We start from the raw sequence: 15,687 nt of genomic DNA, 5'->3' as shown, positions 1-15,687 counted from the left end.
CCGGCAATGAGAAAGCAGAGCAACCCACAGCTACAGCACCGCTTCAGTACACTTGATGCGTAATCGGCAGTCTGTTTTCAGCATGCAATGAGGACAGAGACAAGTACCGGTTCGATGGTTCTCGGGTCTCTTTAACTTGTCAACTTCATCCGACCTCGGGATGGGCACAAGACGCCGGAACTTTGGAAACGACCTCATAGGCCAGTAAGATGATCAGCAGGGAGTGCTACTAGGCTCTGGCTATATAGAGCGACTGGCCTCTCCTTGTTGGATGGTAGTTGGCACAAGACCTTCATCCGACTCTCTCAAACATGAAACCTATTCTCATTGCCCTTTCTACAGCCCTTGGCGCAGCGAATGCTCTAGGCCCCCGCACAACTGTCTCTCTGTCATCAGTGAGCCAGCCAACATGGAAGTCTTTTAATGAGAGCGTTGGAGGTCATCTGTATGACGGTGAGCCCATGCTAGCTCCATGTTTCATCCGGTATGACGGTCATCTTCAACGGCCAGATGCCCGGGAATGCGCCCTTCTGCAAGCGAACAGGAACGACCCAGTATTTACCGCTGAGCATTTTGGTGGATATCGAAACGTACGTGACTGGGTTGATCCTCAAACAAAAAAAGGGTTCGGCTCATCTATTGCTAGGTCAACTGGGGTGCTTGTCAAGCTACTGGCGAGAGCTGCGTATTCGGATCCAGGAACCCCGATCTGATCACACCTTTGACTCGGCAGTGCTACCAAGGTAGCGTTCCGACCAAGTATGTTGATGCTCGAAGTGTAGGAGATATTCAGCAAACCTTGCAGTTCGCGAGGACGAACAATTTGCGCTTGGTGGTCAAAAATACTGGTCATGACTATACGGGGCGTAGCTCGGGGCAAGATGCACTGGGCTTGTGGTAGGTACCTGTTTCATACACCTATGATACCTGATTGACGGACTACATACAGGGTACATAACATACAGCCTCCGATTGAACACAAACAGGACTTTATTCCCGACGGATGCAACGAGCCTGTCGGTGATGTAATATCATTTGGCGCCGGTCAGCAGTTCGCAGGAATCTATGAGTTTGCGCGTGAGCATAACTATCGGGTTGTTGGAGGCACCTCAAATACTGTGGGTGCAGCTGGTGGGTGGATAACTGGAGGTGGACATAGTCTTCTCTCGAACGAGCTTGGTAAGGCTTCGAAATACTTCAGCTTGATCTGTCTTTGGAACCAACTGACTTCTTAGGGTTGGGTGTTGATAACGTCCAGCAGCTCAAAGCAGTATTACCCAATGGTGCCTACGTCACAGCAAACCGGTGTCAAAACCAGGACATCTTCTTTGCCCTCCGCGGTGGCGGGGGTGGAACATTTGGTGTTGTCACTGAGATGAGCACGCTTGTTCATCCCGAGAAACCCATGGTTACCGCAGTCGCCAGCTTCACGGCCCTTGATTCTGATAGTGCGTCGGAGCTCATCTCTATCATCGTTGCCAACGCGGACAAGTGGGCCACTGAGGGATGGGGCGGGTATATTCAGATAGGGCTATTGGACGTTGGCGCCACGAGCTTCTTTATGGCCACTTCGATGCTCAACCAGTCTGCTGCAGAGGCATCCATGAAGCCCGTAACAAATTTTGCTCTCCGCGTTGGCAAGCCAGCTCTAGCAGGCATCAACTCTACCAAGAGCTACTTCGAAGTTCTGAACCTCCTCATCGGGGACGGGTCAGCTCAAGCTTCAGGTGATGGCGAGGGAATGGCCATGTCCTCCAGGATCATAACCCGGGAATACTTCGAAGGAGCAATGAACCAGAAAAATCTCTCGTCGATCCTACACAATATCCTTGTTGCATCTCAAAATGATACTCACAATTTGAATCTAGACCCGCCAATGGCACCCCTCTACATCTGTGTCACGGCACCGACTGTCTATTCACAGAATCTTCCCGAGTCTGATAAATCTGGTGAACCGGGAGCACCTTCAGTAACTCCCGCCTGGAGAACAGGGATCTGGCACGTTATACACCTACGCCCCTTTGCCGGTACAACGACCAGGAATCCCGATGCAGTCCGAGATATTTTCCAGAACGCGCATGACACTGTGAACCCGCTTCGGGAGTTTACGCCAAATGCGGGGGCGTATCTAAATGAGGCTGATGCGTTCGAGACGGATCCTGTCGGAGCGTTCTGGGGCGAGGACAATTATGCTCAATTGCTGAAGATCAAGCAGGAGGTTGATCCGACGAATCTTTTGACGGTGCATGGCGGAGTGGGCTGGGATCGGGAAGATGGGCGGTTCAGCTGCTATCCGGATGTTGAGATTTAGTTGTGAATCCCGATAAGCCTGTTTAGTATTGCATAGATCTGCTCCGATAGTTGAACTCCGTAGAAAAGCATGGATGGATGTTGGTTCGGGTTGGAATCGGCCGAGAGTCTCGATCGCCCGAGCGGATAATTGGGGAATTCCCCGCCGTGGTTTGCCGTTCGCCTTTCGCTCCCAAAGGGTTTCCCCGGACAACCTTGACTAACGCCTTTCGCTGCGCTTCTTATTCGCTGTGCTTTATCCCGAGGCCCTGTGCTGTTTCGCTGCCCACGCCATCGCTCTTATTATTTCTTCTCCAATTGTCCTCCCTGCCTCTTTCCAATTCTCTTCTCTTCCTCTATCTCCGCCTCTTGATCTTTCTCACACACACACCACCACCATGACACAAACCAAGTTAACCGGCGCTGATATCGCCCAGCACAACTCCAAAGACTCCTGCTGGGTCATCGTCCATGGCAAGGCCTATGATGTGACTGAATTCCTACCAGGTATGCTATCTTCTCTTCTAAAAGCACTCGGACAGTGCACTGACGAAGTAGAACACCCCGGCGGCCAGAAAATCATTCTCAAGTACGCCGGCAAAGACGCGACCGAGGAATTCGACCCGATCCACCCCCCAGACACCCTCGACAAGTACCTCGATGCCTCAAAACACCTCGGTGAAGTCGACATGCAAACCGTCGAACAGGAAGAGAAAGCACATGATCCAGAGGAGAGCGCCCGGCAAGAGCGCATTGATCGCATGCCTCCCCTCCAGGCATGCTACAACCTGTTGGACTTCGAGACGGTCGCACGGAACGTGATGAAGAAGACTGCCTGGGCTTACTACTCGAGTGGTGCGGATGATGAGATTGTACGTTCAACAGACGAATTGGGTTCGTTGGGATGCGCAGTGGCTAACACTTCCTTTCGTCCGACAGACTATGCGTGAGAACCACTCGGCATTCCACAAGATCTGGTTCCGACCGCGGGTTCTGGTCGATGTTGAGAATGTCGACTTTTCGACTAAGATGCTGGGATCGAAAACCTCGATCCCGTTCTACGTTACCGCGACTGCGCTTGGAAAGCTGGGTCATCCCGAAGGTGAAGTTGTGCTTACCCGTGCGGCACACGACCATGATGTCATCCAGATGATCCCTACGCTAGCCTCGTGCTCATTCGACGAGATCGTCGATGCGCGCAAGGGCGAGCAGGTGCAGTGGCTGCAGCTGTACGTGAACAAGGACCGTGCGATCACGAAGAAGATCATCGAGCACGCCGAGGCCCGTGGGTGCAAGGGTCTCTTCATCACCGTCGATGCCCCGCAACTAGGCCGCCGCGAGAAGGACATGCGATCTAAGTTCTCAGACGTTGGATCAAGCGTGCAATCATCTGGAGGTGACTCGGTTGATCGTTCTCAGGGCGCAGCTCGCGCGATTTCATCCTTCATCGACCCCTCGCTTTCATGGAAGGACATTCCCTGGTTCCAGTCTGTCACAAAGATGCCTATTGTCCTCAAGGGTGTGCAAAGCGTAGACGACGTTCTCCGTGCGGTTGAAGTCGGTGTTCAGGGTGTCGTTCTCTCCAACCATGGCGGTCGCCAACTAGACACCGCCCCCTCTGGCATCGAAGTCCTCGCACAGGTCATGCCTATCCTCCGCGAGCGCGGCTGGGAGGATAGAATTGAAGTCTTCATTGACGGTGGTGTCCGTCGTGCCACAGACATTCTCAAGGCTCTGTGCCTCGGAGCCAAGGGCGTCGGTATCGGGCGTCCCTTCCTGTACGCGATGTCGGCGTACGGTCAGGCCGGTGTTGACCGCGCTATGCAGCTTCTCAAGGACGAACTAGAGATGAATATGCGTCTGATTGGTGCGCAGAAGGTTGAAGATCTTAGCCCAAGTCTTGTTGATGTCCGCGGGTTGGTTGGTGGGCATAGCGCCTCAGTGCCGGCGGATACACTGAGCTTGGGCGCATATGATCCCCTCGCGGCTCCGAGGTTCAGCGAGAAGGCGAAGTTGTAGAGAAGGTAGAGCATGATATATTCGGGCTAGATTTTGTATATAATACCCCAGTTAGAGCAATGGCATTTTGGCTTGGAACAACCAAAGGTGGACTCAACATTTCGTCATGCAGAACAAAGGTACTCCAACAATTGCAGAAAAGACAACAGACCTATCGGAATGGAAATGTGAGTATGCGACTGACCCAAAGCGACCAGCTGCAGGCACCACAGCCGGCTACTGTCGCACTGTTTTACGGAGTGCTTCTGGGGACCCAGGACACCGGTGCTTTTGCGTCGATCCTGCAGGATCCCTGACGGGATTGTCCAACAAGGTCACTGTTCAGCGCGGGGGTTTTGCAACGGTCTGTCAACGGTCGCTTGAACAGGGTTTTGAGTTTCCCTCTGTTCAACGTTGAAATAGATTGCTGCAGAATGGTGCATGAGAGTGGCTTCCATACCCACAACTCTTCCGCTTCGTTTTCCCGACTTCTCGTGTTCGTGGTGGCTGATCATGGATCCACGCGTGTTTTGGCGAGTCAAAAAGCCCCGCGCTGGTGGTGGGCTCCCTGAGTCTGTGTTCTGCAGTCTGCAGAACGCCATCTATTGTCTCCAAACTCTCGAGTCTCTCTACAATACAGGTATTGGACTCGCAGTCTTGCCTACCAGTTCAATGGATCCATGCGGCCCATCTTCCAGTTCTCCGGCTTTGCAGATGATTCTCCCAATTATTGAGCGGGAACAATCCATGGCATACCTGCATCGGTTTCCAGCTTCCCTCCACCACCACCACCACCACCACCACCATGACTCCTACCCGCTCCATCTTACCCACAAGTTGAGACCGGTTTCCTGGCATTGAGCTAGTTCCTACCGTCAATGTCTGATTCGACATTGAGCAGCTGCTTAACAGCAGCGACTGCGAGAATCCCTCCGGCCGTTCTGTGCCCACAGCGTTCGTCTCGTCCCGTGTCTCCACACACCGTGAGCTGTCTACTTCCTGAGTCCTCGATCCCTCGAGCTCGTTATATCTCGGCCCTCCGGGTCTTCCGCGCGTATGACCTACCTATTTACCTGATTTCGCTTACTTGGGCTTTGCTGAGCCTTTGACTTTGGTACTTCACTCGAAACCGTGGCTTTGATTGAATATAGTTGAAAACTACAACTACATGGATTGAGGCTCCTTCACTCCAATAACACAAAATGGTCATCCGCACCAACGAGCGAACGTCTATGGTGGGGGGCGGGTTTTATAACAGAAACTCGAGTCTTCAAGCTCTTGTTGCAGAGGAGTGTGGCGGTTTAGTTTCGCCTGCTGATGTTCAAGGTTCGATCTCTTCTTCCTTGACCTACCAGAATACTGACGAGAAACTTAGGCAAGTCAATAACATTTGCCGACTATGGCTGCTCAGAGGGATCAAATTCGTAAGCGTACCGCTGGATTCTGCATACAGAACCTGTTAACACTGGGTTGCAGATCCCGGATGCTTCGCAAAGCACTCTATTCATGTCCTCAGGATTCGACTGTCACAATTGTGTTCAATGATACCCCGGCGAATGACTACAATAGCTTGTCTGGAACGATAGACAGATCCTTGCGAGAGCCGGAGAACAAGGGCTCGAGGAAAGTTTTCTCGCTCATGGCGCCACAGAGCTATTACGAACAAGTCGTCCCCAATGACTTTGTGGATATCGGCTTCTCTACTGCGTCTCTACACTGGATTGCTCGCCTCCAACCAACGAGCCCCGATCTACTTCCAAGCGATGCTGATGTCTCAGCAGAGGTATTGGCCGACATAACACGCTTCCTGCAAACGCGTTACAAGGAAGTCCGCAAAGGCGGCCATTTACTTCTCAGCTTCCCCGTTGACGGTGCATTAAGCCTCAAATGCGCCTATGCTTCCATCTTCCAGACCCTCAAAGACCTCGCGGCCGACAACATAATTCCTCAAACTGCTGCTTCGAAGTTCCGCCTCCCTTTCCACTTCCGCACAAAAGACGAGATCGCACAAGCATTAGACGCTGTTAAGGACCAATGGCAGGTCGTCGAGCACTTTGACCGAGACGTCGCACATCCAGCTTTCTTACAGTTCCAGTCGACTTTTGCGGACTCACCGTTTAGTTCCCCTAGTGCTAAGGCGTTGGATGAGTATAGCCAGGCGATTAGCGCGGGATTTGTCGCGATCATTGGGAATACGGTTGTGGATACAGCGAGGGTATTTAGGGATAAGGTCGGCTCGGGCGACCTCAGTCCTCCGGAGGTTATCAGGGCGAGAATGGTGGAGAAATTGCAGCTGCGGCTGAGGGAGAGCGACTTCTGGCAGACGCCACTGGGGAACAAATATGTGTTCTTGAAGTTGAAGAAGATTTAGGGGAGAGATGTAGTAGGCAGTGACTTATGGTCGCGTGGCATTCCGTATTTGGCTGAATTTTTGCACTTCGCAATAGATATAGCTGACGACAACCTCGATTCCCAAGGAAATGAAATATGTGATGAGATCCATAAACCTTGTCCGACTGAAGTGATTGTTTGTTGCAATGGGGGGAGGCTGGTTGGCGGTCGGAGTTCGGCCCCGCCCGTGACTGAAAAGATGACTGCAATTTATCTTTGCGGCATCTCATCTCACGAGACAACCAACATCTTTCGTGATCATTCCAATTCTTTTCTTTGAGAGTTCATTGCAATTGCTCTGGAGATTGCCGAAATGCACTCATAGATAATTCCGCACGGCCCCCAACCATGCACAATGAGCAAGCGGCCTCTCGACGAGTCTCCTCGCGGCGGCTCTCCGCAACCGGAGCATATCACCCATAATGGTCTCCTCATAAATGACCTACTCTCCCCAACGCCAGAGCAGCAATCTTCGTCAGGATCGAAGAAGCCCAGGAATTTCATAGCGACGGTAGTGAGTCCCCTCGCGAATCTGTAAAATCTTCCAGTCGAGTAACCCGAGTATAGGCCTGTGAAACATGTAGACTCAAAAAGACGCGCTGCGACGAGTCGCGGCCCAAGTGTGGCCTGTGCAAGTCGCTGGGTCTAGAATGTGTCTACAATGAGCGCAAGACTTCGAAGTATGTTACTCAATTCTCTATCTAGCTTTCGGACTGGGGTAGGGTTGTTACTAAACAACATCGCAGACGAGATCATTCTCTCACACTGATAATGAGCACCCTGCATCGACTGGAGACCAAGTTGGAGAATGTACCCGTCAATGTTCGCAATGAGATTCAGTCTCTGCAGGCGCAATTGCCTCGCGCTCCTGATGGGCCTGTGGATGTGAATACGCCTATCCGCACGCCTCATGCAATCCCTAAACATGTTTCTCTCGGGACACCGCAGACTCTTACGCCATCCGGGGAGCCTGAGGTGTTTGAGTTTGACGAGCGCCCGAACGCTGTTACTGCAAATGGTCTTGTGTCAATATCGTTCAGTCAGCATGGGGTTATCCTCTGGCCTGGAGCTCGAGATCTCCTTCCACAGCGCTTACTCGACGCGCACGAAAAATTAGGGAAGAACTATGTCATTGACACCGAGATGAATCGGCCGCCGTTGCCAATGTACATCTACCCCTATCCACCGCAAGCCGGTGATGATTGGCTAGAGACGCTTCCGCTGGCGATGATCAAGGGTCTTTCGACTGCATTCTTTGCGACATTCAGCCCGTTTACGCCGATTATGGACAAGAACTTTTACTTTGCGTATACTCTTGGCGCGGCGATTGAGAGTGGATTTGGATACACGATGGAGAGCTGTCTCGTGCTGAATATTATGGCACTGGGATGCCTGGCCGTGCTTGCGCATCATGAAGGTGACTATGCATTGCCCGGGACACGAGGGAACCATTTTGAGCCGCCGGACTGGTTGGCTGTTGTGCAGGAGGATCCGCCTGGCCTACGGTTCTTCAATGAGGCGCGAAGGAGGATGGGGTTTTTGATGTGCGACAATGATATCCAGAGTTGTCAGTTTTATTTGCTATCTTCGTGAGTTTCCTGTACCTTCTTGGTGAGCATGGCTAACTAAAATAGGGTTTACTATCAGCAGATTCTCCGCCCAATGGACTCATGGGCTATGATACACCGCGCTGCAACAGGTTGCCTTTCCATATTAACGAAGTAAGTGCTTTTGAAATAGTCTACGAAACAAGCTAACAAACCAGCCACGACGTCAACTTCGATGAATGGGAAGGCGATATGAAATCTCGCGTGTACTGGAACTGCCTCATGAATGAGACCATCCTCGTACAAGAACTTCACCTTCCTCCCTCGGGCCTCTCGCGCTTCGAAGAGGTCGTCCCACTCCCGAAGTTCATCGGCTTTGAAACACTAGGCTTTGTGCCCTCCCGCTTTTCCTCCTCTACGTCAGAAGATATCGACGACAGTTTCTTCCAATACCATTTCCTCGCGCAGGTCGCGCACAGGATCATCTTAACGCGCATCCGCCACTCGCTGTATTTCTATTCTGACGCGGGGACGTTCCCGCACCCAGCTGTTAATGCCGAGCTGCAGCATCAGCTCGAGCAATGGAGGGGGAATCTACCCCCTGGATTGCGCTTTTCGGAGCCTTTATCAATGAATCTGAATTCAGCGATAACGTCCCCGGTCACCGTCACAACATCCCCAAACACAACCACAAACGCAGCACCAACACCCAACGTCATCTCGCCACACCCCAACTCCCACTCCCACCATCCCTCCATCTCATCAGGCACCGGCAGCGCCGCCCGCCCTCTAACCCCCGCCGTCGCCGTCTCAGAAGCCATGCTCCGCGGACGATACATGATCGCGAAATTCCACATCGGCCGCCCATACCTCTACAAAGCGCTCCGCATCCCCTCCCTCCTAACAGAAGACGACCTAGAGCAAGTCCGCGCGGGACTGCAATACGCCATGAACTGGCCGATTACCCTCGGAGTGTTCGGCCGCGGCGGGATGAGGGGGTGTGTGCCGATCAAGTTTGCGTTCTGCTCGCAGTTTTTCGGGCAGGTTCTGCTGTTTTATTGTATTTCGCAGTCGCCGGATGCTAGAGTTAGGGGGGCGTTGCCGGTTGGCTGGGAGAGGTGGAATAGAGAGATGCTGGCGTTTTTGGAGGAGTGTGCGGAGTTGAGTCCTGCTGTGGCGAAGGATTTGGAGTTGTTAAGGTTGTTGTAAGTCCCTCTTATTTTTTTATATATATCCTGTGGTTTTGGGTTTGTTTGGGTGGTGTTTGAGGTGTTTTGTTATGTTACTTGATCAGCGGGTTGGATTGGGATGGAATGGTTTTCGGGTATATACTATTTATTCTCTTTGGGGTTGTTAAGATTATAGAGAGCAGATTAATGGGTTATTTTAAAACTGATATACTGTATGTAATGTAATCGAAATTAAGTTGTGGTGTTTACCCTAGACGTGCACGCTCTCTACCTCCGGTATGCCACCGTCTTGCGTTTATATATTCCCCTCAATCCAACCTCCGATCACCCTCTTCCACCCTCTCGAATTCCTTCCAGCTCGCGCCATCCGAACCATTCGGCCGACTAGCCCGCACGAAACTATTATCCACCCCATCAATCTCAACAACCGGCCTCACAACCTCAATCTCAGCGCCATAAGCCTTGGAATACCATTTCTCCGTCAGCGCCTCCGCACCCGCCTCCTGCGGGCCGCGATACAAATGCGGAAACCGCTCTTTCATACCCTTAAGCACAGTCGAGGAGATCCGATCAACACTATCGCAGTGCCGCAGTTTGAAGAATTCCTCCGGCTGAGACTTTCGGAGCTGTTCCTGGATCTCGGGCTCGTACTGGCCGACTGCGAAGAGGAGGAGATCGTAGTGCATTAGCGAGGCCTTGCCGTGGTATGACCCTCCGTATTTTGCGCGGTTGTATAGGCCGGTTAGGGCGGCGATTGCGCCCATGCAGCCCGTGCCGTAGTCGGAGATGGGGAATGGGGGGACGACGGGCGTGGAGAGGTTCATGAATTTGCCTTGCGCCCAGGCTATTCCTGTTACCTGGTTTGAGGGTTAGTTTGGTTTGTTTAGAATAGGGTGAGAGGGGGTATGAGGGACGTACGCAATCGGCTATCTGCTGCCATCCGGGTCGCCCGGCCCACTCGCCTTCGTACCCGAAGCAGTTCTCGTTGACGTAGACGATTCCCTTTCCGCGCTTTTCAGCGAGGGATGAGAGTGCTTCGGCGCCGTAGCCGAGACGCTCGAGGGCGCCGGGGCGGTATCCGTCGACGAGGACGTCTGCGTCTGCCAGGAGAGATTCAAAGATCTCACGTCCTTCTGGTGTTTTGAGATCCAGGTCTGCGGCGTGCTTGCCCATGTTGCCGTCGACTTGGAAGAAGGGGACGTCCGAGAGGTTGGGGCTGGTGATTTTGAGCACGTCCGCACCGTACTCGGAGAGAATGCGGGTGACGGTGGGACCGGCGATGATGCGGCAGAGCTCGAGGACTTTGATGCCTTTGAGCGGGTTTTGAGTGCCGTTGTTGGATGGGAATGGAGTTGGCGGGAGAGTGCCAGGGAGTTTTGTCACTTTCCAGGCGGGTTCCTGGACGTTGAGTTTGCCCTGTAGCATGGTTAGATGTGGGCTCATGTTATATATACCGGAATTGGGAGCGTACGTGTGGAGTGTTGATAAAGTCTTCGTACTTGAAAGCTGTCACGCCAGCTTGCCGCCGCTCCTTGTTCATTTCCTCTAGCTCTGATGCAGAATACTTTTGCACATGGCTTTCAATCACCTTGATGACTTCCTCGTAGTCGGTTAAATCTGGCCGTTGGCCTTCCAGGCCGATCATGTTCAATGTCGTTGTAGCCTCGAGGGAGCCGTGGATGTGGAAGAATTCACCCTCATTCTTCGTCTTGTATAGATTGGCTGACATCCGACGATAACCATTTGACTGGGCCGCAAGCAAATCCGTGTCTACCAGGGTTAGTTATATCCCCACTGCTTCAGTATGATCTTACCCTTCAGCTTCTTCTTCACCTCCGGATCCAACTTCGACAGCCCGTCCACCTTGGCCATATATGCCTGGCAACCAAATGCCGTCGCGCGCTCCAAGTTAACCTTGACCGTCCGCCTCTGCCCAGCTGAGCCATATCTGAGGTCTGCAATGGCAGCCGCGACGGAGCCCTCAATACCTTTCAGCGCAGCAAGTGTTTCGGTCTCCTTAAACGGAATAGGATAGTAGATCTGATCATGGGCAGAATTGAAGGATACGGCATCTCGTCCTGCAACCACTTCGTCCGGGAGATTCAGATGTCCAGCTTGGTCGCAGAGGAAGGAGAAAATGCGCCCAGTCTCTTTGACAGGCGAGTACGATGCCATTGTGTTGAAGTATATAGAGCGAATTAACAGTTACAGGATCAGGTACAATCGGAACTGGGGGTCTGGAGTTTATATGACGTCTCCGGCCACCTCGGAGAAGCGAGCAACGGTGATCGGCAAAGCAAGCGATGTGAGAGCGGCATTGTTCTGGAACCGCGCAAGAGGCGAATTATAAGTAGTCCCTGAACAAATCTTCAGCACCCCGCAGCCACTTGCATCCGAGTCGGGGCGGATGAAGGCAAATCGTCGGATCTCTCCCGATAAGATCGGAAGCTCACGTGCTTTTATATGACTGCCTGAGGCGAAAGTCTCGCTGTAAATGGTTAGCGCACAGAATCGCCGTAATCGGACTGCCGACCAATGACAGGACAGCCAAATCAATACAGCCGAATCTTTCGTCCCCGACTTTGGCCTTTTTTTCTCCGCAATTGCCTTTCAATCTTCAATTCAGCCACTCCGCTTGATTGAAGGTCAAGATGTTGAGGCAGATTGTCTGGCAACGGGGCGCCTCTCGCAGGGTATGTCGCTACAACATTCTTTTTTTTGCCGTGCTAACTTTCGCAGCTGACTCCATGCCTTCGCCGCGGCCTTGCTACCATCACGGACTCGACTCCCGCCTCCTCGCGCATGCCCCCCTATTCCAAGATCGTACAGAACCTAGAGCAGGTTCGCAAGGTGCTAGGAACGTCTCGCGCTCTTACCCTTGCTGAGAAGATCCTGTACTCCCATCTCGCCAACCCAGAAGAGTCACTGTTGACTGGAACGGACAATGGACGCGATATCCGCGGCAAGGCAGACTTGAAGTTGAAGCCGGATCGGGTTGCTATGCAGGATGCGTCTGCGCAGATGGCCTTGCTGCAGTTCATGTCGTGCGGCCTGCCGTCGACCGCTGTTCCTGCCAGCATTCACTGCGACCATATGATTGTGGGTGAGCGCGGCGCGGACACCGATCTGCCAGCCTCGATTGAGGGTAACAAGGAGGTGTTTGATTTCCTGGAGAGTGCTTCCAAGCGCTACGGTATCGAGTTCTGGCCTCCGGGTGCCGGTATTATTCACCAGAGCGTGCTGGAAAACTACTCTGCTCCCGGTCTGATGATGTTGGGAACGGACAGCCACACCCCCAACGCTGGTGGTCTAGGCGCCATCGCGATTGGTGTTGGTGGTGCAGATGCTGTTGACGCCCTTGTCGATGCTCCCTGGGAGCTGAAGGCTCCCCGCATTCTCGGCGTGCGTCTTGAAGGCAGACTTCAAGGCTGGGCCTCGCCCAAGGACATCATCCTTCACTTGGCCGGCAAGTTGACTGTCCGCGGTGGTACAGGTTTCGTCATCGAGTACCACGGGCCTGGAGTTGAAACACTCAGCACCACTGGTATGGCGACGATCTGTAACATGGGCGCGGAAGTTGGCGCCACCACATCTCTCTTCCCCTTCTCACCCAACCATGTGCCCTACCTGAAGGCCACCCACCGCGCAGATGTCGCAGAGGCTGCAGCCAAGATTGCCTCCGCGGGCCCGTCAAGTCTCCTCCGCGCAGACACCAACGCTGAGTATGACCAGCTCATCACAATCGACCTGTCAACGTTAGAACCTCACATCAACGGCCCCTTCACCCCTGATCTCTCAGTGCCGCTCTCCCGCTTCGCCGAAACCGTCCGCGAGAAGAAATGGCCCGAGACTTTCAACGCCGGCCTCATCGGCAGCTGCACCAACAGCTCCTACGAGGACATGACTCGTGCCGAGCACCTTGTCAAGCAGGCCAATGCCGCTGGTCTCACTCCCAAAGCCAACCTCTTCATCACCCCTGGTAGCGAGCAAATCCGCGCCACTCTCGACCGCGACCAAACTCTCTCCACCTTCTCCTCCGCTGGCGGTACTGTCCTCGCCAACGCCTGCGGTCCTTGCATTGGACAATGGAATCGTACCGACGAGGTCCCCAAGGGCACGGACAACGCCATCTTTACCTCCTACAACCGCAACTTTCCCGGCCGCAACGACGGCAACCGCCGCACAATGAACTTCCTCGCGTCGCCGGAACTTGTCACAGCCCTCACCTACGCCGGTACCACCACTTTCAACCCCATGACCGATTCCATCCCTACTCCCTCCGGTCCCTTCCGCTTCGAACCCCCTTCAGGCTCTGACCTTCCCTCCAAGGGCTTCGAGGCCGGAAACCCCGACTTCCAGCCCTCCGCACCCATTCCCGACGCTAGCGTCGAAGTCCAAGTCTCTCCTACATCCACCCGCCTCGCTCTCCTCGAACCCTTCGCTCCTTTCCCTGAATCCGACCTCTCCAACCTCTCTGTCCTTTACAAAGTCCGCGGTCAGTGCACAACAGATACCATTTCTGCCGCAGGCCCCTGGCTTAAATACAAGGGCCATCTCCCCAACATCTCCGCAAACACCCTCATCGGTGCCGTGAACGCCGCCACTGGTGAAACCAACGTCGCCTACGACGAGGCTGGCAAGCCTTACGGAATCCCCGAGCTGGCCGCCGAGTGGAAGTCCCAAGGTCGCGAGTGGCTCGTTGTTGCTGAGGACAACTACGGTGAGGGATCCGCCCGTGAACACGCCGCCCTGCAACCCCGATACCTCGGTGGACGCATCATCCTTGCCAAGTCCTTCGCTCGTATCCACGAGACGAACCTCAAGAAGCAGGGTGTTGTTCCGCTTACCTTTGTCGACAAGGCGGACTACGACAAGATCGATGCTTGCGATATTGTTGCTACGGAGGGTCTGTACGAGACGTTGAAGAACGGTGGTAAGGGTGAGATTAAGATCCGCGTCACCAAGAAGAGCGGAGAGGAGGTTGTTATTCCTGTGAAGCATACTTTGAGTGCGGATCAGTCAGGGTTTATCTTGGCGGGAAGTGCGTTGAATTTGCTTTCGAAGAGGCAGTAAAAGGTGATGTTTCTGGCTAGATATCTCAATGTTCTTCGTTAGCTTTGTATAGAACAATCCATCTTTTCCAAAATTCCAGCAGTCGCGCTTTCCATTTTCGATATCCAGGGACTAACAATGTTCATTGTTATATATATAGATCAGCTTCGCAGATAGCTTGAATTGAAGCATTACCTCTTATGATATGTGAAAGTTCATTTAGACGAATGCTAAGCCCTACAGGTCTCCATCGATCATCCAGTCTCCTTTGCGCTGTGCAGTCCGGCAGATCCGACATCCCCACGATAGATATTGTGGAGAGTGGGAATCACCCACAATGGAGAACTATATCCCTCCGCATGAGAATTACTCCGGCCGTTTATATACCTCCCATCCCCGCACGCAATCCATTGCAACTCAAAATCTATCCGTAAAGATACCACTCACAATGGCCGAAATAGCTGCAACCTTCTCCCGTATAGCCAGCCTATAGCCATCTGAGAACCGAATGCTAAGTTTCTAACAACCCAACAGGCCTCCTCCGCTTCCACCCCAAATCCTCCCCCACAGCAATCCTCATCGGCCAACCCACCTCGCCAACACTCGACATCGGCCTCGCCCTCTACAACAACCAAGAAGTCTCCGTCTCCGTCTTCACCGGCTCCTCAATCCTCACTCCCGGCGTGCAAACCACCAGATCCGAAACCATCCACAAACTCCTCTCCCCACTCTCCCAAGCCGAAATCGGCACCATCCGCTGCATCGGCCTGAACTATGTCTCCCACGCCAAGGAAATGCGTCTCGATATCCCCGCTACCCCGACGCTGTTCCTGAAGCCGCCTACGGCATTGAATAACCCGTTCCCGACGTCGACGACTATATTACCGAGGATTACTCAGGAAGATGGAACGGGGGATTATGAGTCTGAGATGGCGATTATTATTGGCAGGGATGCGAAGGATGTTAGCGAGAGAGATGCGATGGGGTATGTTCTTGGTTACACGGCTGCCAATGATGTGAGCTCGCGGACTAGTCAGATGAACCAGTCGCAGTGGTGTTTTTCGAAGGGGTTTGATGGGAGCTGTCCGTTGGGGCCGGTTGTTGTTTCGGCGAGGGAGATTGAGAAGGATGGTGTGGCGAGCATGGTGATTCGGGGTGTGAAGAATGGGGTCGAGGTTCAGAATTGTTCGCTCGAGTATGTGGTCCCTCCTTCCTTTTTT

General features: G+C 53.2%; 7 protein-coding genes across 7 annotated transcripts; 6 read left to right on the top strand and 1 right to left on the bottom strand.

Moving 5' to 3' along the window:
• Positions 1-311: 311 nt before the first annotated feature.
• BJY04DRAFT_233302 (uncharacterized protein) lies at positions 312-2,311 on the top strand (the record flags this gene model as incomplete). Its single annotated transcript, XM_073719946.1, has 4 exons — positions 312-590; positions 647-897; positions 950-1,179; positions 1,236-2,311. The coding sequence occupies 4 exons, from the start codon at positions 312-314 to the stop codon at positions 2,309-2,311; spliced, it is 1,836 nt and encodes a 611-aa protein (XP_073564579.1).
• A 129-nt stretch (positions 2,312-2,440) lies between these two features.
• Positions 2,441-4,518, top strand: BJY04DRAFT_174362 (L-lactate dehydrogenase (cytochrome)). Its single transcript, XM_073709293.1, has 3 exons — positions 2,441-2,796; positions 2,848-3,161; positions 3,229-4,518. Exons 1-3 carry the CDS (start codon positions 2,688-2,690, stop codon positions 4,306-4,308), a joined length of 1,503 nt encoding a protein of 500 aa, XP_073564578.1. The 5' UTR covers positions 2,441-2,687; the 3' UTR covers positions 4,309-4,518.
• A 573-nt stretch (positions 4,519-5,091) lies between these two features.
• BJY04DRAFT_203141 (S-adenosyl-L-methionine-dependent methyltransferase) lies at positions 5,092-6,839 on the top strand. The gene is made up of 3 exons (XM_073713319.1): positions 5,092-5,613; positions 5,663-5,711; positions 5,764-6,839. Exons 1-3 carry the CDS (start codon positions 5,490-5,492, stop codon positions 6,656-6,658), a joined length of 1,068 nt encoding a protein of 355 aa, XP_073564577.1. The 5' UTR covers positions 5,092-5,489; the 3' UTR covers positions 6,659-6,839.
• An 82-nt stretch (positions 6,840-6,921) lies between these two features.
• Positions 6,922-9,607, top strand: BJY04DRAFT_203139 (putative C6 finger domain protein). The gene is made up of 5 exons (XM_073713318.1): positions 6,922-7,192; positions 7,246-7,358; positions 7,425-8,267; positions 8,313-8,399; positions 8,444-9,607. Exons 1-5 carry the CDS (start codon positions 7,034-7,036, stop codon positions 9,432-9,434), a joined length of 2,193 nt encoding a protein of 730 aa, XP_073564576.1. The 5' UTR covers positions 6,922-7,033; the 3' UTR covers positions 9,435-9,607.
• A 116-nt stretch (positions 9,608-9,723) lies between these two features.
• Positions 9,724-11,811, bottom strand: BJY04DRAFT_233300 (CAIB/BAIF family enzyme; the record flags this gene model as incomplete). The annotated part of the gene is made up of 4 exons (XM_073719945.1): positions 11,230-11,811; positions 10,887-11,185; positions 10,334-10,831; positions 9,724-10,272 (listed from the first exon to the last, which is right to left on the bottom strand). The coding sequence occupies exons 1-4, from the start codon at positions 11,588-11,590 to the stop codon at positions 9,724-9,726; spliced, it is 1,707 nt and encodes a 568-aa protein (XP_073564575.1). The 5' UTR covers positions 11,591-11,811.
• A 219-nt stretch (positions 11,812-12,030) lies between these two features.
• On the top strand, positions 12,031-14,500 carry BJY04DRAFT_233298 (aconitate hydratase ACO2). The gene is made up of 2 exons (XM_073719944.1): positions 12,031-12,108; positions 12,155-14,500. Exons 1-2 carry the CDS (start codon positions 12,067-12,069, stop codon positions 14,486-14,488), a joined length of 2,376 nt encoding a protein of 791 aa, XP_073564574.1. The 5' UTR covers positions 12,031-12,066; the 3' UTR covers positions 14,489-14,500.
• A 415-nt stretch (positions 14,501-14,915) lies between these two features.
• BJY04DRAFT_224665 (fumarylacetoacetate hydrolase family protein) lies at positions 14,916-15,669 on the top strand (the record flags this gene model as incomplete). Its single annotated transcript, XM_073718035.1, has 2 exons — positions 14,916-14,943; positions 15,002-15,669. Coding segments are annotated over 2 exons (696 nt in total), but the record flags the coding sequence as incomplete, so codon positions are not given.
• Positions 15,670-15,687: the final 18 nt, after the last annotated feature.

The sequence above is a fragment of the Aspergillus karnatakaensis genome, assembly GCF_047715665.1.
Source record: "Aspergillus karnatakaensis strain CBS 102800 unplaced genomic scaffold BJY04scaffold_97, whole genome shotgun sequence".
NCBI classification, from domain to species: Eukaryota; Fungi; Ascomycota; class Eurotiomycetes; order Eurotiales; family Aspergillaceae; genus Aspergillus; species Aspergillus karnatakaensis.
Note: the sequence above shows the minus strand (reverse complement) of the source record. Positions and strands in the feature narration are given on the sequence as shown.

Bases quoted from the DNA above. Each gene is read 5' to 3' on its own strand.
- BJY04DRAFT_174362 (XM_073709293.1), top strand. From the start codon at position 2,688: ATGACACAAACCAAGTTAACCGGCGCTGATATCGCCCAGCACAACTCC. The intron at 2,797-2,847 runs GTATGCTATCTT...CTGACGAAGTAG, and splicing joins TGTGACTGAATTCCTACCAG to AACACCCCGGCGGCCAGAAA. The intron at 3,162-3,228 runs GTACGTTCAACA...TTCGTCCGACAG, and splicing joins GTGGTGCGGATGATGAGATT to ACTATGCGTGAGAACCACTC.
- BJY04DRAFT_233298 (XM_073719944.1), top strand. From the start codon at position 12,067: ATGTTGAGGCAGATTGTCTGGCAACGGGGCGCCTCTCGCAGG. The intron at 12,109-12,154 runs GTATGTCGCTAC...TAACTTTCGCAG, and splicing joins AACGGGGCGCCTCTCGCAGG to CTGACTCCATGCCTTCGCCG.
- BJY04DRAFT_203139 (XM_073713318.1), top strand. From the start codon at position 7,034: ATGAGCAAGCGGCCTCTCGACGAGTCTCCTCGCGGCGGCTCTCCGCAA. The intron at 7,359-7,424 runs GTATGTTACTCA...ACAACATCGCAG, and splicing joins AATGAGCGCAAGACTTCGAA to ACGAGATCATTCTCTCACAC. The intron at 8,400-8,443 runs GTAAGTGCTTTT...CTAACAAACCAG, and splicing joins TGCCTTTCCATATTAACGAA to CCACGACGTCAACTTCGATG.
- BJY04DRAFT_203141 (XM_073713319.1), top strand. From the start codon at position 5,490: ATGGTCATCCGCACCAACGAGCGAACGTCTATGGTGGGGGGCGGGTTT. The intron at 5,614-5,662 runs GTTCGATCTCTT...CGAGAAACTTAG, and splicing joins TTCGCCTGCTGATGTTCAAG to GCAAGTCAATAACATTTGCC. The intron at 5,712-5,763 runs GTAAGCGTACCG...ACTGGGTTGCAG, and splicing joins TGCTCAGAGGGATCAAATTC to ATCCCGGATGCTTCGCAAAG.